The sequence below is a fragment of the Elgaria multicarinata genome, chromosome 2 (assembly GCF_023053635.1).
Source record: "Elgaria multicarinata webbii isolate HBS135686 ecotype San Diego chromosome 2, rElgMul1.1.pri, whole genome shotgun sequence".
Lineage (NCBI taxonomy): Eukaryota > Metazoa > Chordata > Lepidosauria > Squamata > Anguidae > Elgaria > Elgaria multicarinata.
Genome location: NC_086172.1, coordinates 26,643,857 through 26,664,228, shown reverse-complemented (window position 1 = coordinate 26,664,228; position 20,372 = coordinate 26,643,857). Strand labels below are relative to the sequence as shown.

The window sequence follows — 20,372 nt, the reverse complement described above, 5'->3', positions numbered from 1 at the left end:
ACCATCACCATCCACTATCATCAAGGTTATTTTTTTTCAGGGACGTCTTGAAAACTTGCAAATAGCCAGTTTTAAAGTGGCTGAAGCAATGAAGCCCCCCCCCCACTCAAGCTCTAGCCTCCCCCCTAGCCCTACGTCCAAGCCTCTCCCCCCCCCTCCTCACCACCCCCATGCCAAGTTAAGGAGGATGGTGGCCTTGCCCCGGCCTACCTTTTCCCACGTTGCAGCTGCCTCCTCCGTGCGCACCTCGTGTCCTGCTGCTGCCTGGTCTGTGGCCGTTCGATGTCCTCCTCCTTCCTTCCGCTAGCCTGGTCCCTGTGCTGCTGCCAGCCCTCTCTTCCGGCCTTGCCCCGCCACGTTGTCCCTTGCTGCCTCTGTCTTGCCTGCCTTGGTCCGCCACCGCCGGGCTCACCAAAAAGGAGGAAAATATGGCCGCCCTCAAGGAGGCGTGACCACCCCAACATGCCCTGCCCCCAAGGCGTGCCCATCTTGACATGACCATCCCCAAGGTGGGCACAGCCTTGGTCACATATCTAATTCTACACTTCACAATTAAGACAAACCTGTTCTATATACTGTAACATGTTAATGTTAAATCACTGAAATAAAGAACAAGTGAGACAGTCAATGTATCAGAAAGTAACATTTATTTTTAGTTTTTTTAAAAAATAATAATTTAACAACAACACATAATAAAACATATACACATTCCTCTTATTTCTTAGCTATACATTCTACTTCTTAATTCTTAACTCACATTAACTCAATTCTTAACTCACATTAACTCAATTCTTAACTCAATTCCTAACCTCCACCCTCGGGCTCTTATTCTAATTTTCAAAATTGCTTTGAATCTGATGGAGGTTTTCTGTATACATGTTGCTGTATACATTTTAAGACTTCTTTAAGACTTCTGTATACATTTTAATACTTATATGTCCTGTATTCAAATACACAACAATGGTGGGAGACAGAGATGAGAAGACAATACATAGCGTAAAGGAGGCAAACAGTAATCTTCTATTTGTGTCTCTCTCTCCCCTACCTCCTTTATTTTGTTTTCAGGGAGCAAATTCATATCAATTTAAATATCTACTCTTGAAGATCCTGCGCAATTGGGACCATCCCAATGACACATGCATCTATGGATTTTGTGTTTTTGGAGAATGAGCCTGTTGGTGAAGTGAACAGAAAAATGCAGTATAATAATGGCATAATTGTGTATTCTCGCTGTAAGTTCACCCTGTCCCATTGCCTGTCCCACATTGTTCTTAACTGATGCTCCAGTGCTTCATGTGAAAGCTCACTCTTCATTAAAGAGGCACTAGATTTCTCTTCACCAGTTTTGACCAATGTGCTTTAACTTCGTCGCTGCTGCAGTCCCCCTCCTCTGTTGTTGTTATTATTAGAAAGTGTGTGTGCCCAAGTAGATACGATATGTTTGGGCATAAGGGGGAAAGAGGGGATTGTGTGTGACATTGTACAGCTCCTGTCTGTCTGTCTAGATCAGCCTTCCTCAACCTGGGGCACTCCAGATGTGTTGGACTACAACTCCCAGAATGCCTCATCCAGCTGTTGGCTGGGGCATTCTGGGAGATGCAATCCAACACATCTGGAGCACCCAGGTTGAGGAAGGCTGGTCTAAATGATGATGATGATGATGATGATGATAATAATTTAATTTCTTACCTGCCTCTCCATTTGGATCGAGGCGTGGAACAACAGTAAGTATAAAATACATAAAATACTGATGAAAAACATAGCATACATTGTTAAACCATCCTAAAACATACTAAAGGCATCCTAAAATTCCACTGGATAGGCCTGCTGGAAGGGAACAGTCTTCATAGCTTTCTTAAATGCTAAAAGACGGTTAAGTTGATGAAGCGGGGAGGTCAGGTGTTGTGTGTGGTATTGGACAGTGCCACCAACTTCACAATACCATAGATATCACGTAAGAGTGCAAACCTAAGCACACTCACATGGATGGAGGGCTCACTGGACTCAGTGGGACTTCCTTCTGAGTAGACATGTCTAGAATTTGCACGGCATGTCTCCTTCCCATGTTCTCAGGATCACTGCATTCAAGTTGTTGCTGTATGTATGGGGTTGCACATTTTAGTTGTACACATTCAGCACTGATTCTTATTTGTTTCCATAAAAGACACACACACATATCTTGAGCCCACAATCCTGAAAGGAGCAGGCATGCATATAAAGGAATTGTTACATGAAGACTGCTGTGGAAACAACGAAGTTCAAGAAATGAAAAGAAATGTGAAGAGGTGCACTGGGACAGGCACGCATTGGGGCGTCCCGAAATCGATGATGTGAACCCTACCTTAAGCGTTGCAAGAAGAGGCGGTGGCGGAGGAGGAGGAGGAGGCGGCCCCTCACGAGGACGGGATGAAGAGTAAAACGCACCCGGCGCCTTCGCCGGGCAATCAGCTGCCGCCCACCTACCCGCCAGCCTCCTTTTGCCGGCGAAAGAGTCACCCGGGGCCCACCTGGGTCGGAGAGCTTCGCGGAAGAAGCTGCCGCCAGCTTCTGCCCGGGTCATAGAGCTCGGCGGAAGCCGGCGGCGGCTTCTTCCGCAAAGCTCTCCGACCCGGGTGGGCCCCGGGTGACTCTTTCGCCGGCAAAAGGAGGCCGGCGGGTAGGTGGGCGGCAGCTGATTGCCCGGCGAAGGCGCCAGGTGCGTTTCACTCTTCATCCCGTCCCCGCGAGGGGCCTCCTCCTCCTCCTCCACCGCCGCCTCTTCTTGCAACGCTTAAGGTAGGGTTCACATCATCGATTTCGGGACGCCCCAATGCACCGTCAGGGCGTCCCAAAGCTTAAGTGTGGATCCTCTCCCAGTTTGAAGGTCTGAATCAGAGCGGGAAGATCCTGCAAGCATTTTGAGCTGCTCCTTCTTTCCACAGCACATCCACTACTGGATCCGGTCCAGGGATCTAGTGGAGCGGTGGAGGGCCTTAAGTGCTGCCAGCGCTCCTCAACGATGGGCGAGAGAGGAGCAGGACAAGGCAGCCCCCAGGCCCTATGATCAGCTCCTTCTTCTGCAGAGGGGTAAGGAGGCTCGGAAGGCTGAAACCAGCAGCCGCTCCTGGCTGGGCCAGGGGTCATCCCCAATGGGGACTGGAAGCCTCCCTTCTCACCAAGCCCATGTGGTGTCTCTCTGCTAGGGCTCAGCATCTCCGAGGACCCCTGGAGCAGAAGAGCAAATGGAGGCGAAGGAGTTGACGGGTTCTGGAGCCAAGGGCCGAGTGGGCGAGGTGAGGGTCACCCTCCAGGGCGGCCGTCAACATGGCTGCAGGGCAATGCTGCAGAGACATCTCTTGCTCTTCCCCAGTTAGATTGGTGCGGAAGGGACTAGATGAGGCCAGGAGTGCAGGGCAGGCCAGTGTCCAGGCTCAGCTGGATGGGGCACGTGCAGAGGGCCGCCTCACAGCCAAGAAAGGGTTTGTCATCCGAGTAATTGCAGTGGCGGGGAGCTTCTCTCAGGTGGGGGCAGCAGCGTTCAGAGGAGATCTTGGGGTTGTCGCCTCTCCTGAAGGAGAAAATGGCCGCACTTCAGTTTGTGTGTCTTCCCAAGCACTGATCTGAGGGACGCTGATCGAAATGCCCTCCGTGACATTTTCACCAATGAAAGTGACGGAGCAGATCCTCACAGTCACCTTCCTAAATGGAAAGCGCAGAGATCCATTTTATGCTCGGGGTGGGGGGCAGATGTCTGTGCCCCAGGGAAGGCAGGAAGGGGCACAAACCCATGGAACTGGACCCAGAAGGAAGGGGGCTGGGGATAGGCAAAGCCTTGAAGCGCATTTGACGCTTTGAGACAATGTCCCCAGCATAACTGGTGTGGTAAGCTGTTCAGAGCTCCCCCTTCCCTGGATCCTCCTGTTTCTCCCCCAACCACCACCACCACTTGCCCCTCCAGTGACTAGAACAGAGGTGGGCCATGAGTTCCCCTCCCACATTCGGGCCGGAAGGAAGGAAGGGACCTTTTTGGCCCAAGGTCCCTTTGCGCATCAAGCGCTTCTTCCCTTCTCCAGCCCCTTTCCAGCTGGGCCCCCTTTCCTCCACCTCTTGGACAGCTGAAGGAATAACATTGCCCCATTGCTGTCATCAGAGGTGGGGCGGGGGAAGGCTGCCTCGTGGGCATCCGTGGGGTGGTGGTGTCTTGGGGACGTTGCTGACCCCCTGCGATCACCTATTGCCTGTCCGGCAGCCTTGGCAGCGGGGATCCCTCAGCATCTACACGCTGGCCTAAAGACCTCCTTCCTGTCTGTATGTCTTCAAACCCTCCTGACAGGGGAGGCAACCGTGAGCCACCTCCAGTCCTTACTGGCAGTGAATGGGGGAAGGAGGTTTATCCTGCAGGGAAGAATCTGAGGGGAGAGCCTGTCACGCAGCCTGCAGCAGGACAAGCGGATATGGGCTGATGGATACCCAGCCAGAGAGAATCGGGGGTCAGGGGGAGCCCGCATTCAGGTCACTGTGGCAGGGCCAGGGGTTAAAGCCCCCTAACGCCCCCTCCCACAATGCCGGGGTCCCATTGCTGAGCGTGATTCCTGCACTGTCTGCCTTCCGCATTTGCACTCGAGGGAACACCGTGTGATCAGGGCAAGGTGTCATTTGCAACTCTAAGGCACCCGGGTCTGTAGTTCCCCAGCTGGCCACGGGGCCTTGGCTTTCGTTTCATCCCATTTTCATTGCCTTCCGAATGCAAACAGGACAGCATCCTGTTTGGGCCTGCTCCATATAGCCCCAAAGCGGAGAAGGCGGAGGGCCTGCCCTCCCTGTGGATTTACCTGCGCATCAATGGAAGCAAACAGAGGAACGGATAGAGCAATGTGGGTCGAGCTCCATCTTGTTTTCCTTCCCACTAGATATCTCCGGAGACCACCCATTCACGTCATGGCTGCAGGACAAGAGCTCTGTCGTCAGGCCGAGGAAGACCTCAGCTCCGTTCCTCAGCTCCTTCGAAGGCCAGTAAGGATGACACCAGCAGTAAGGGGGGTGCGTGGCAGGAGCAGCAGTTGCCGCCGGCTCCTGGCTCTCTGCCTGTTGAGATTGGAAGCGATAGCAGTGGTAGCAAGAGGAGGACGATCAGGAGCAGCTGCTGAGAGGGTAGACTGCCTGAGGGAGAGGAGCCACGGAGGGGGCCTTTCCTACGGCCCTCCGAAAACTGGAGCCAGCCCTGGTTGAGGGTGTCTGTTGAAGAGAAAGAGGTGAGAAGACGTGAATTGGCTTGCTTGGTCTTGGGGGTGGGCGGATGGGGTGTCATGGAATATAGGCCTCAGGGGAAGCCTGGGGCTAAGGTGCTGGATTTCTGCAGGATTCCGGGGGGTTTCTGGGAGAGGGAAAGGAGAAAGGGCCCCCTCTTGCCCTGCCTACTTACTCCCTGGAAACCTCCCTCTCCTGACAGAAACCAGTAAAGGGCTCAGATCTGCTGCTGGCAGCCAGCCCCACACCTCATCGCAGAGGGAGGGAGGAAGGGGCAGCTCCCGGGGGAGGGAGTGGTGAAGCCGTGGTTGGAGGCTGACACGGCCGACCAGCTGCGCTCTCGGCCTCTGACTGCTCTGTCTCTCCCCAATGGCCAGGGACCTCTTTGCATTTGGAACGCTCCGTCAGCTCCGCCCTTTAAAGGTGTATCGCTCAACCTACACGCTATTAGACTCAATTTATATTTAAGTGGGAAACTGCCCAGGAAGGCCAACACAGTCACATTGGACTTCAAAAGAGGAAACTTCTCTAAAATGAGGGAACTGATGGAAAGGAAGTTGAAAGGGGGAGTCAAGAGGGTTGAATCCCTTCCCTATGTGTGGAGGTTATTCAAAAGCACCATAAGAGAAACCCAGCTAAAATGTGTACTGCAGGTTGGGCAGGGAAGCACCACGCCCCAGAGGTCACCAGCATGGCTAACAAGCCATGAAGAAGAAGCCGTTGTAGGAAAGAAGGCTTCCTTCAGAAAATGGAAGATCAGCAATATGAAATTGCTGATTTTCTAACCCCAATATGCAACATGTCCCTAAGCTCAGCCTCTGGACCAGAGGACTGGAAGATGGCCAATGTAACACCAAACACTGGCAGTTTATCAAATGTGGTGGGGACATGAAAGAGGCTCTGTGCTGTGACATATGAGGTTAAAACTATATAGAAGGAATATATAGTCCCTTTCCCTGACATAAGACATTTCATTCATTGCTGAAGGCCCCAAATCCTCCAAGTCTGAGGAGTGAGATTCCCCGAATTAGACGAATCCACCTGTTACCTTGGTCCCTGTAAGATGCCGTGACGAAAGCGCTCACCCAAAACGTAGCTTTCCAGTCTACCAAGGCCACTGCAGAAATCCCATAACGCTGGCCTGACCGTTCTTCTTTTCTATCCAGGGGCTGCTATTCTGGAGGACACAGAGGATTGCAGAGAGGGCTGTTCCTGGAGCTCCTCCCTCTCATCATGGACGAGGCCTCTGACCTCGGCCATGAGGTGGCCGAGGACTGGGCGGTCTCCAGACATCTGGAAGGAAAGAAAACAAGGTGGGTTTTTCTCTCAGTTCATCTCTTTGCCTCAATGGGGCTCCATCCTATAAATTCTTCTATTAAAACGATAATACATTAATGGCTGTTGTGAAGTGCTTTGATTCTGGGAAAGCAGCATAGGGAGTAAATTTGCAGAAATCAAACATTGCAGAGCCTGGCGCTGTGAAGGAACACACAAATATAAATAAGGGAGGGTGCTAGGAAAAAAACCCAACGGAAATCTATCAGGAGGGAGAATTAAAGAGCCTCTTATTCCACATTTTTGGGGGGGGGGAAGGAGGACAATGTTTTGCAAAACATCGTTTTGAAATTTTACCATTACTCCCGCACAATTTGTACATCCAGTCTTCACAGGGAGTAGTGTTGCAGCTACTGGTTCCTAAGGCAAAGCCAGCTCCGTCGTTTCACGGGTGAGCACAGGGCCGTGCCTGTAACATGGAGGGAAAGGAAGGAGGCAGCACCACTCCTGAATCCCGGAAGCAAGCGGAGGCTTAAGAAGTACTGAAAGAAATCGTAGGAAGTCATATTCTAGGGCAGCCTTCCTCAACCTGGGGCGCTCCAGATGTGTTGGACTACAACTCCCAGCAGTCCAACACATCTGGAGCGCCCCAGGTTGAGGAAGGCTGTTCTAGGGAACCAATTGCAACGACAGAGGTTTTTTCCCAGTGCAGATGTCGCTGCACTGGGAAAGGAGTACTTTTAGAGCTAACCCTCTATTTGGGGTATCGGAAGCATCTGGGCATTAACGCACATGCATGGCAATGTTGGCTCATGCATACTAAATCAAGCGCCCCGTTTCAAACGCTGGCTCATTTGGATTCTCTTAGACTGGAAACTGTATGTGATGCTCTCGCAAACACCACAAAGGCCCTGTTCAAAAGACGCCTTAAACCATGGTGGCTAAGCCTTATTTGTTAACAAAAAAGCCTTCATCCCTGTCGTTTAAGGTGTCTTCCGAACAGGGTATAATAATAACGCTCTTCCTTTCATATTTGAACCACGTGTTACATGTTGCAGAGGTTTGGGAGTCAAACCGAGCAATAAGGAAGCTCACTGAAATCTCTCGCTGGGACATTCTATACAACACCCTTTTCCTCCATTCCAGCTGGGATCCAATCTACATGTGAAGCGCTGTCGTTGCTTATCTTGAAATTATTGATTTACTACATTTTCACACCGTGCTGTATCATAGGTATCACAGCACCTATGTATTGGTTGATTATTGCAGCTTTATCCCAACGATTACAGTCTCCCAAAGTGGCTGATATCAGCAACAGGAAGTGAGACCGGCCCGGCCCTTTGGGTTACCAGCTACATGGTTATTATGACACACAAGGGAAGGGAAGGGGAGCGGAGGGAAAAGGAAGAGAAGGGGGATCAGTGTCTTCCAGGCCAGAACTAGAGGATGAGCTGTAAGTAGGGTGACCGTATATTGGAAACCAAAAAGGAGGACAACATGGTCAGCCCCCAAGGGGGTGTGCCCACCCGAACATAGCCTTGGTCTCATGTCTGATTTTACAGCACATATTAAAGACAAATCTGTTCTACATAACATCTTAATGTTATAATCACTGAAATAAAGAACAGGTGAGATGTTTAATGTACCTGAAATTAACTTCACTCACTCCTACTTTTGTAGCTTTTGCTGTACTTTGAAGCTTTTGCTATACTCTGTGTGATACATTCTCCCCTTCCCTCAAGTATCTTTTCTGACTGTATCCTCACTCGTTGCAAGCTGCTGCTGTTGTTAACGGGGTTTGCTACTGGCCGGCCGGATAGCTGGCTTTTTTATTTTTAAATTTCATTTTTTAAAGAAAAGCTTGTGTATGAGTGTCACAAGTTTCTGTACTCTAACATTAGGGTGGGTGTTGTGGCAGTGAACACTACTGGGCCCATCCACACTCTCACTTACATACATTAGCTTGTCAAGGCTTGTGCGTTGGCACCACTTCGCACATCCAGACTTCGAACTCCTGTCTACTTCCTGCACAAACATGCGACTCTGAGACTCTCTTCCTAATGCCCTGCGTTGCATGCCAGCACCATGGGGCTAAGTTACAAGAGATGACTCTGGGTTGTCTGTGCAGCCTCTGTTGTCTCTCACTCGAAGTCATTGCAGACAAACCAAAGCCTCCAGCCTCAAACAATCTCTCTGTCTGTCTGATTCTCTCTCTCTGCCAAAGTCTCCCAATGGTCCAGCTAGGCTGCACACTTGTGGCTTGGGACATTGCTTATTGCAGGTTATTGCTTGGACATGTCTGGTGACTACTACTACTACTACTACTATTATTATTATTATTATTATCCCACTTTTTGCCCAATACCTTAAAAACTTCTGCCACCAGCCACCTGCACCTCCTCTCCTCCTGCACAACCACTCAACTCTGATGCACTCTTAAAACACTCTGGGTGGCAGGCCAGCCTCAGGGCCAAGCTATAGGTGCATCAGCATTGCCTTCAGCCTCTCTCTGCTTTATGCCAACCAGCCAACATCTCCAGCTTGAAATAATCCTCCACCCCCTCTCTCTGCCAAAGTCTCCCAACGGTCCAGCCAGGCTGTGCACTTGTACCCTGTGGCTGGGGGTAGGGTGACAGCTTAGAGCTTGGTCGCATCCGGTGACTCTTTTTTTAAAAAAAAAAACTCCAACGCCAGCCACCTCTGCCTGCACCAACACTGGACTCTGAGACACAGCAGCCTCTCAGGGCTCAGCTACAGCCATCTCTGAGTTGTGTCTTCAGTCCAACTCTGTCTCTAAGAGATATGCCAGCCAGCCAAAACTGCAATCTATCTATTTTTCACTGACATGCACTTCAAATGTTCTGCACTGCATCCCAGCAGTGCAGACAGAGCCTAGATCACAAGTGTACAAAGTGAAGTGGAAGGGAAGCGGTTGCATCTCTTTATCTTCAAAAATGACGGTTTAAAAAATAACTTTAAAACCTCAATTTAAAAAAAATCTTTAAAAATCAACGGATCTGTTTCAAATTTGGTATGGCTAAACCCCTTCCTAAATGCTATCATGGTGCCAAGTTTCATCTCTTTATCTTTAAAAATTATGGTTTTAAAAAATAATTTTAAAACCTCATTTTAAAAAATTCCTAAAAAAAAATCAATGGAACAATGGATTTGTTTCAAATTTAGTATGGCTAAAGCCCTACCTAAATGCTATCATGGTGCCAAGTTTCATCTCTTTATCTTTAAAAATGATGGTTTTAAAAATAATTTTAAAACCTCAATTTTTAAAAAAATTCCTAAAAAATCAACGGATCAATGGAGCTGTTTCAAATTTGGTATGGCTAAAGTACTGCCTAAGAGCTACAATTATGCCAAGTTTCATGTCTTTATCTTTAAAAATGATGGAGTTATAAGTATTTTTGTTAATTCCCATTAAAGCAGAGCTGCCCTTTGGCTGTGGAAGATGGGGAAAATCCGGATTTTTCTTCAAATTTTCTAATTTCCCAGCCTTCCCAGATTTGTTACCAAAAATCCTGACAATTCCAGGTTTTCCCTGTCATATGGTCACCCTAGCTGTAAGTGGGCATTCAGGTGCAGTTTGGGCCCGGCTGATTTCCCCTGCTGGGGTTCTTGCTTGCATGAGGTTCTCTTGACTGATGGATGGATCCAGGGCATTTGGGTCTTTCCTGCCTAGACTGGATCTTTCATCTTGGTAAGTTTGGGAATCTCCTTGTCTGGTTCCTCTCTCTAAACGGGTGGCATTAAGTTCCAGGCAGAGGTTTCCAAAGCTTTCCTAAAAGCCTGATGTGACGGGGGGGGGGGATGGAGGAGCACCAGATGGCAATTTATTCTTCCCCACCACGAACATCTTTGAAACGGATGCAGCTTCCAATGAAGGAAAGTGGGCTTGGTTTTCCAGACCTACCTTTGTATCATCGGGCTTACCTAGTGGCTTGGACTAATGTTTGGCCTCCTTCTGCTGCCTCAGAACTGCCACCACGGTCAGTTCTGGAAGCCTTAGGGTTAGAACTTCTTCCCAAATGGATAGCACTCGGTCCTCGTCATATCAGAATAAGGGACACACACCCCTTACAATTTTGGCGCCTAGAGAGACATGGCATATAATATCATGTCAAGTACAGTTTGATCAATTCTCTCATGCATAATTGACTATATGGGGAAACCCAGATTTAAGAATTGGAAGGAAAGCATTTCTGTGGAGCACATGGACGGATAAGATGATTTTTACTTTGGATCAATTCATAGGCTCAGACGACGGGCTTTTGTCCTTTTCAGACTTGTGTGTTCGCTATAATTCACCTGCTACGGCTCAAGGGCAATACTTGCAATTGCAACACCTGCTGGAATCTAGGTTTGGTCCAGTTGCTTTTACAGCTTCAGAGCCTCCAACACTGTTAGAAACACTTATAACAGCTGAACGGACACATCAATGTACAACCCGTATATATATATATATATATATATATATATATATATATATGTAAGTATTTAGTAGCAGTAAGTAAATATGATACCCATAGTTTAAGACTGGATTGGAATAGAGAATTGGAGGGCTCTATCTTGTCGAGGTACAAAATTTATCCACAGATTAGTTACAGCCCTGGTGGACTTGGACTTGGGCATAAAGCCCTGACAGGTGCTGGTGACTCATGAAGAATCTGGAAAGGTCCCAGATAAGAAGTGAAGACTCAGCTAATTGAATAATTGGACAATTGCATGAGTCATGTAGATATGAAAGTGTATATAAAGAGTTGTAATTTTAATCATGTCTGAACTTGGAGATGTACGTGTCGTGATAAGCTGTGTTGTGAATGAAGAAACTGAATGTACTGGAAAACGCTGTTTTATATCTCAGTATATAAAACAGGGGGAGGTATGGTGCTAGGGGAGGAACAGGCCAGATGAGGAGAAGAGGGGATAGATTCCTTACAGCTATTCCCTCTTCTGGTTCCTACCCCAACCGGATAGTCCCTGGCGGCCTTATCAGCTTGCTCCCGGGTCTGGTGCTGCTGCTGCTGAACACCAGGTCAGTCCAGAATAAACTCTCCCTCATCCATGATCTGATTGTGGATGAGGGGGCTGACCTGGTATGCATCACTGAGACCTGGGTGGGTGAACTGGGGGGGGGGGGTTGCTCTCACCCAGCTCTGCCCTCCTGGTGGCAAAGAGGCAGTTCTTTCCCACCAGCATTGCGTCTTCTCAGTGTCGTCCGGCGGAGCTTTTCCGGGTGGTTTGTGGCCTGTTACACTCTGGGCCAGGGCGTGAGATAGTTGAACCCTCGGTAGCACGCTGTGACGAGTTTGCACGGCACTTTGAAGATAAAGTCGCTCAGATTCGTCATGAATTGGACACCACACTTAATGCAGCACCACCAGTAGAGGCGTTCAGAGTGCCGTCCGGCTCAGTTTTATTGGATGAGTTTCAGTTATTGAGGCCCGAGGATGTGGACAAGGTGCTTGGCCAAGTCCGGTCGACCACCTGTGTGCTTGACCCTTGCCCCTCGTGGCTCATTACATCAAATAAGGAGGGGATCACCGGCTGGGCCCAGGAGGTTGCAAATGCCTCCTTGAGAGAGGGAGTGGTGCTGGCCTCTTTAAAAGAGGCGGTAATTAGACCACTCCTGAAGAAGCCTAATCTGGACCCGGAGGATGTTAACAACTACAGGCTGGTGGCTAATATCTCTTTCCTGGGCAAGGTGCTTGAGCGGGTGGTTGCAGGACAACTCCAGGCACTCTTGAATGAAACGGATTATCTAGATCCATTTCAATCGGGTTTCAGGCCTGGTTTTGGAACGGAAACTGCCTTGGTCACCCTGTGGGATGACCTCTGTCGGGAGAGAGACAGGGGGAGTGCGACCCTGTTGATTCTCCTGGACCTCTCAGCGGCCTTCGATACCATCGACCATGGTATCCTTCTAGATAGGTTGTCTGAGTTGGGAGTTGGAGGTACTGTGTTGCAGTGGTTCTGCTCCTACTTGGATGGCCGATTCCAGAAGGTGGTGCTGGGGGATTATTGCTCTGTGCCGTGGCTCCTAAGCCATGGAGTTCCGCAGGGCTCTATCTTATCCCCTATGCTGTTTAACATATACATGAAGTCGCTGGGGGAGGTTATCCGGAGATGTGGACTGAGGTGTCATCAATATGCGGATGATACCCAGCTCTACCTTTCCTTTTCATCAAACCCAGGTGAGGCAGTGGCTGTTCTGAACCAGTGCCTGGGCACGGTAATGTCAAGTTTTCGTGTTAACCTTAACAGTAATTAAGGCAGATTATTGGCAAAGACTTGCAAGTTCAGCACACCTGTTGGTGACTTAGTGAAGGGAGTAAAAGGCTCGCTCTTTCACCGCAATATGCAGTCAGCCAGTGGAGGTTTGAGGGTATGGCGTAAGCTGCTGCTGCCGCTGCCAGAGAAAGGAGTATGCTGTTTTGCTGCAAAGCCAACTTTTGTCAAGGAGAACCATAAAGCTGTTATGCTTACTTTGATTTATGGTGAGACAATTGCTTTGTTATAATTTGCTGCTACAAGCCTGGTTGTTTTGTTTTGAAGAAACTTCTCTAAATAAACTGCGTTGAAGATTCAAAACTCACGCTTGCGTTTATTTGCGAGCTGCGGAGGAATTTGTACAACAATACTTATTTCCCCCAACAGGTAACGGACTGGATGAGGGCTAAAAAACTGAGACTCAATCCAGACAAGACGGAGGTACCGTTAGCGGGTGGTTCATTTGTCCGGCGAGGTGATGTTTGCCCTGTCCTGGATGGGGTTGCACTCTCCCTAAAGGATCGGGTCCGTAGTTTGGGGGTGCTCTTGGATCCAGAACTGTCACTTGAGGCACAGGTGAACTCAGTGGCAAAGAGCACCTTTTATCAGCTTAGGCTGATATACCAACTGCACCCTTATCTGGACAGAGATAGCCTAGCTACAGTTATCCATGCTCTGATAACCTCTCGTTTGGATTACTGCAATGCGTTATACGTGGGGCTGCCTTTGAAAACGGTCCGGAAGCTTCAGCTGGTACAAAACAGGGCAGCCCATTTACTAACAGGGACTGGCCGGCGAGATCACATTACGCCAGTCCTTTTACAACTTCATTGGCTGCCAGTCCAGGTCCGGGCCCGATTCAAAGTGCTGGTATTGACTAGGGTGACCATATGAAAAGGAGGACAGGGCTCCTGTATCTTTAACAGTTGTATTGAAAAGGGAATTTCAGCAGGTGTCATTTGTATATATGGAGAACCTGGTGAAATTCCCTCTTCATCACCACAGTTAAAGCTGCAGGTGCTCTGCCCTCTTTTAAATCTGGTCACAGTATAACTGCAGTATAGCTCCTGTAGCTTTAACTGTTGTGATGAAGAGGAAATTTCACCAGGTGCGACATGCATACAAATGACACCTGCTGAAATTCCCTTTTCAATACAATTGTTAAAGATACAGGAGCCCTGTCCTCCTTTTCATATGGTCACCCTAGTATTGACATTCAAAGCCCTAAACGGTTTGGGGCCAGGTTATTTGAAGGAACGCCTCCTCCCATATGTACCTACCCGGACTTTAAGATCATCTACAGGTGTCCTTCTCCGTGAGCCCCTGCCAAAGGAAGTGAGGCAGGTGGCTACTAGGAGGAGGGCTTTCTCCGCTGTGGCACCCCGGATGTGGAATGAGCTCCCCAGAGAGGTCCGCCTGGCGCCTACACTGTACTGCTTTCGTCGCCAGCTGAAGACCTTTTGATTCACTCAGTATTTTAACACTTAATTTTAACTTAAATTTAAATTATACTGTTTTAACTCTGTATTTTAACCTTCTATCAATTTTGCTGCGTGGTTTTATCCTGGTTGTGTTTTTTATACTGTATTTTGTATTTGTGCTTTTAACCTGTTGGTTGTTTTATGATGGTTTTAATTTTTGTGAACCGCCCAGAGAGCTTCGGCTATTGGGCGGTATAAAAATGTAATAAATAAATAAATAAATAAAAGAGCTATGTGCACCTTCATAAAGCTCATTCATATCCTGCTTTATTAAGACAAGCTTTTCTCAGCTGAACGTGGCCAGTGCACATACATTTCAGTTCAACCACGCTATCAGGATGATGATGATGCTTTATTACATTTCTATACGGCCTCAGCGCTGAGAAATTGCACTCATAATTTATTTCTGTATTACATTTCTGTATCACCCAACAGCCAGAGATGTCTGGGCAGTTCACAACAATTAAAACCACAAAATACATTAGAAAATACAATATAAAAATTTAAAACTAGAGCATAAAATAAAAACCAAAATAAAACCTAGCGGCGGTGTGAAGATTTAAAATACTGTAACAGATTTAAAACTGCAGAAAACAAAAGACTAAAACGCCTAAAGTGATAATCAAGAGTTAAATACCTTCACAGTGCAGTGTGGCTTGTTCCCTTTTTGCACAAGTTGTGCCATGCCATTTTGGTTTCTGTGCGTGGGCATAGTAGCATCAGCTGACCTTTCTGCACTAGCATAAAACTAGCGTTGGCTTGCCAGTGTCAGCACATACCAGAGATTGTGCTGATACGGCAGTTAATATCCATCCCCGTAACCATAAATCCTTATCAGCCAGAACAGCAATTCCTAGGATTGGGTCTCAAATTCTAAATAGCAAAAAGGACATCTCTCAATCCTCCAACTATTTTTTCTCTTTCTGCGATGGATTTCAATTCCCCAACTCCAAAGTAATATCTTGTTTAAAGTCTCTTTAGCGTGTTTTACAGAAATTAAGAGCAAGGCTATGTACCCCAGATGCGTAGGATCGTTTGGCTCCGAGCTCAGTGACAGGGCTCGGAGCCCAAGGCCAGGAAACCACGCTCCCCATCTCCTCCCCCATGTAGCCGGCATGGAGAGAACCTAGCCGGCTACCTCTCCAAACTTGAAAAATAGAGATGGGAGTATTCCCAGGGGTGGTGAGGGGAATGAAACAAGAAGGAATCTTGTGACACCTTGAGTACATTTATTATAGCGGCAGCTTTAGTGAACGAGATCCCATGAAAGCTTATGCCACAATACATTAACGTTATAATAAATGTGTTAGTCTTCAAGCGCCACAAGATTCTTCGTTGTTCTTGCTGCAGCAGACAAACATGACTGCCCTTCTGGAAACCACAGCAGGGCGTTATGAAAGTTTCTGGGAATCTGACGGAAGGATAGGGCATAAATCCCTAAAATAAATATATAATCAATCCCTGGAAGCTAACAAAGCTACGGCTTCCCTTGCCCCACTTTTAAAAGTGCAAAACTTTTACGAACACACGCTGCAAAAGGAAATTTGTATTTATTTTGCCTTTCCATTCTACAATAGAAGTCTCAAAGAGGGGTCACAAAAAACCCAACAAGCCCTATAAAAGAAAAGAACATTGTTTATGCCATACCTGATCTTTCATCATTATCCTTTGGAATAATAAGATATACTGAACTTTCAAAGCTTGGAAGTGCATACAATGCAAAGACTTTGAACCCAACGACAAATGTCTGGAAGAGAAAGAACACACCAAAGCAATCTAATAAAGTTCAACTTTAAACTAAGCTGAAAATTGATGCTGATGAAAGAAAAGTTTTAGTTTAGGCAACCAACCTAATTAGCACAAGGGAAATTGGGTTTATCAGTCATGCTTATGGTTAAAGTAGTACATGTAGCTAAACTCAATTTTGAATCAATAAAAGAAACATTAGCCGTTAAAAAGTCTGAAGTAACATCTGATATAAGGATGGGAAGAGAAAGTGAGATCCTGGTTGCTTTGTTCTTTAAAAAACACACACGAATGGCTCAAAGTTCTCCCTGTGTGTTTTAATGTTTATAAATAGATGGGTTTTTGTAATCATATGGTTATATTTTGTAAGGTTCTGTTAAAAGGTGAAGTGTAGGTCTCTTAAATAAAATAAAGAAAATTCGTCTTTGCAACTAATTAGACACTCTTTAGAGTTGAGACAGAAATTAAACCACCATAGCCCATATGCTTAAAAAGATCCATTCATCAGTTGTACCTTTACAACACAGTCAGGTTGCAATTCTATACACACTTTCCAGGAATAAGGTCCGCAGAATACACTGTACTCTGTACAGCACCATGTACATTGATGGTGCTATATAAATAAATAATAATAATAATAACAACAACAACAATAATAATACACATACATAGGGTTGTATCCGATATTAATCCAATTTAAGTCCCATAGGATTATCTAGCAGGACTAACATTGGATACAATCTACTGGATTACTCTACACATGCAGTCACCGACTTGCATCAGCCAGGATACAGCTCTTATGCCAGCGACAGAACATATCCAGGTCTGCACACAAAAAACATCACAAATCAGAGTGATTGTATTTAACAGTATGCGTGCTGTTCAACTCATCCACTGAGAACAATAAAGTTCATGAACTGCTGCAAAAAATAATTCAGCCAACCTTGATTAGAATTCCGTCCATAAAATCCCAAAGCTTAATGGTGCCATCTAGAGACCATGAATAGAGCTGTTGAGGAAAAATATATATATATTCAAGTCATCCATAACCTTCTATTTTGGCATACATGTACAGTATACAGATTCCCGGTATTGCTGACTATTTCTGTGATGTGATAAAAATAGTAAGAAAGTGTGGTCGTTCTCATTATTTAGTTAAAGTAGCATATACCATATTCTCTGCCAAAAAAAAGGCACACAAGCAACATGTACGAACGAGTAAAACCAATTACCATAAAAATATTCCAGAAATACAGCAACAATCCAAGTCAGCCAGTATAACGTAAGAGTCAAAAATAAATTTTTGACATAGAGTCAACATGTAGATACTAGACTCAACTGTCCTTAACTAGGAAGAAATGTTTTTTGGGAGAACAACATTTTAACTAAGCACCAAAATAGCACCAAAGATGTAGACAGCTTTACCACTAGGTGGGTGCTACCTGAAGAAGGTACAGCTCTGAGTCCTATAGTTCTCATTTCTGTATCTCATAAAGGACAAGATACGTAACAGCGCTAACCCCTACAGGTCTGAATGGAAAGGGACAGGGAGACAAGATGCTCTCTCAGGCAGGGGTGAAGAGCTTGTGGCCCTCTGCACGTTCTTGAACTCCACTTCCCATCAGCCTCAGCCAGCAAAGTCAGTGGCCTGGGATGATGGGAGATAAGTCCATCATCCTTAAGAAGGCCACAGTCTCCCATCCCCTGCTTTAAAGGATGTAGGCTTCTGACCACACAGGTTTTTAAAGGCCTTCACCAGCATTTTCAGCTGGGTCAGCCACTTGATCAAGAAGTAAACACAGACCTTCTGGACTGCTAATTAGTACTCATGCACAGTATAAGAAAAACACCACTCATAGACCTTTACAGGTTTTGGGACACAAACTGTCTGTTGAAGACAGTTAACCTTATTAACAAAATTGTAATAACCTGCAGATGATTTTGGGGATTCAACTGGATTCCTGTGACAAAGTTGCTGTGACCCTGTAGGACATGTATACATTCTTCTGTAGCCGTGCTGTAGACTTTTACATAGTCACCGGAAGCACACAAGAGGTACCTAAAAACAATGAAATTTACAAGAAGTGAATGAAGAGGCATTCATAGTATGCTACAGAGACAACGTATGTTAACTACGATAAACCCAGAAGTTTATTACACACAGTTTAGTCTTTGTGCATCCATTTAAATATTGTATTAGATCCAAGGTGCCTTGGGTGTCTAATATGAAAGCAAACCCATAAGAAATAGTTTTTAAAATAATAATTAAAAAAATGATCCTGGTGTTTATCCTGTTATACTGGTTATAATAAGCCCAAATGCTTACTTTTATATAAACCTCAATAGAAATAATATTTATACACCAGTTGCTGGGGAAGGAAGGTGGGAGGGTGCTGCTGCACCATGTCCTGCTTGTGGGTCCCTCATCAACAGCTGGTTGGCCGCTGTGTGAACAGAGTACTGCATTAAATGGACCCTTGGTCTGATCCTGCAGGGCTCCTCTTATGTCCTTATGAAACAAGCAACAAAAGGACTTTACTATTCAAAATTGTGATAGGTGGGGATGACATATGTTGGAAGGAGGAGGAAAAGAGGCAAAAATAATAATAAGAGATGACTTGCATTGCTTGGTTATTTATATGGTTTAGGGCACAATCCTAGCATGTTTAAACAGAAAAAAGTCCAACGACTTCCAGCATTCCCCAGTCAGCCAGTTGCAGGATTTTGTTTTCTGTCTAAAATACATAGCACGGTGCCCTTAAACACATTCATCTCACAGAAAACAAACACGTTTTTTCCGTCATTCCACAGAGGCCAAAGGCATAATGTAATCATCAGAATGATTCTGATAATTTAATCATCGGTTTTGTATCAGGAGATGCTTGCTCGCCGGAACCTCAAATAATCCTGCACTTTCACCCTATAAATTACTGACATCAACACCTACCCTCCCACCCCCGTGGAAAACGGCGTCGTATAACAGAACCTACTTTCTCTCCCTACCCAGCCATTAACTCAGTTCGAGCCACGAAAAAGCAGACAGGAACGTGTATCTAAGGCTGCAATTCTATATCCGCTTACCTAGGAGCAAGACCACAGACCTCACTGGGGCTAACATCTGCACAGACATGTATTGGACAGCATTGCGAAAGAGACGCTAGCAGCGCAATGCCATCTATATCTACTCAGAAGAAAAATGCAAAGGAGTTTAATAGGGCTTACTCTATTATTATTATTATTATTATTATTAATTTATTTATTTATATAGCACCATCCCATGTAAGTGCGCACGGGGTTGCACCAAGAGAACCCGACACTATGCGACGCAAAAGAGGCAGGCGTAACGGTTCCACACGTGCGCGCGTGTGCGTTTACCAGCCTTTCTGTTTGCAGTTATAACTTCTTCAGGTGACCGGTTCTTAAGCTGCCCCCAACCACCCTCGTCCCCGGGGCCGCCACTCACTTAGAATCCGCAGAAAAGACCGCGCGGCTCCCGCTCAGCCAGCTGCCACCGCAACGGAGCTGCTCGCGCGCCACCATCTTTTTCTGACCCGCCGACCTCCAACCTTTGCCCCCGCCCTCCAGGAAAGGACGGGACGCCGCTACCGCTCTAGCCAAGCGCTTCCTAGAACTCTATAGCAGGCCCCTCTCATTTCCAGAATAAAAAAAAACCGTTCCGCTCTCTTTGTCATGGGTGAAGGAAACTTAAAGGGTTACTCTATACTTCCGGTTTCCGATTGCACCTACCCAGGCCGATAAAGCCGAACCTGGTACCATAGAGATTGAGCGGGAGGATAGAGTGTCTCTCTGCTATGCTCCGGCCTCACTCATAGGAACTTTCAAAGAGAATCCGGAAAGGAGGGGAGTGTGTACCTTTCACTTTTTAAATTTCTACGCTGGCTGAAGCCAACCGCGATTTAGCAATTAACTCTTGGCTAGCTAGAACTGTGTATAGCGATAGAAAACATTCACACAACCTCGACATCCTTATTTGGTATTATTTGTCTAAAATTATTTGCCTAAAATTGAGGGGAAACCCCCGCCCCGCTCCAATGCAGATTAGGTTGGCTCTTTACTATCGATATGCCAAGGGCTAGAACGACGCCACGCTGCTCATGAGAAGAGCCACGTTGCGATCAACAGCGCATGCGTTCCGTTTCCTATTTAAGGCGAGGCAGCCGCGGTGGCCTAGCATTCCGGCTTATGCTTTTCATGGGGATGGGTGGGAATATTGGGTTGGCGGGTGTTATGGCTGCCACGCAGATACATTATTATTTCTGTTTTTTGTAGGGGTTTATATGCTGCGTGTTTGAAGTAAAGCTTAGTTGATTATAGTGGTTTTGGAGAGGCGCATTTGTGGCACTT

General features: G+C 46.6%; 1 protein-coding gene across 1 annotated transcript; it reads right to left on the bottom strand.

Moving 5' to 3' along the window:
- Positions 1-14,925: 14,925 nt before the first annotated feature.
- On the bottom strand, positions 14,926-19,553 carry LOC134393525 (WD repeat-containing protein 75-like). Its single transcript, XM_063118566.1, has 5 exons — positions 19,471-19,553; positions 17,937-18,066; positions 16,951-17,016; positions 15,909-16,008; positions 14,926-15,134 (listed from the first exon to the last, which is right to left on the bottom strand). The coding sequence occupies exons 1-5, from the start codon at positions 19,545-19,547 to the stop codon at positions 15,115-15,117; spliced, it is 393 nt and encodes a 130-aa protein (XP_062974636.1). The 5' UTR covers positions 19,548-19,553; the 3' UTR covers positions 14,926-15,114.
- Between the last annotated feature and the right edge of the window lie 819 nt (positions 19,554-20,372).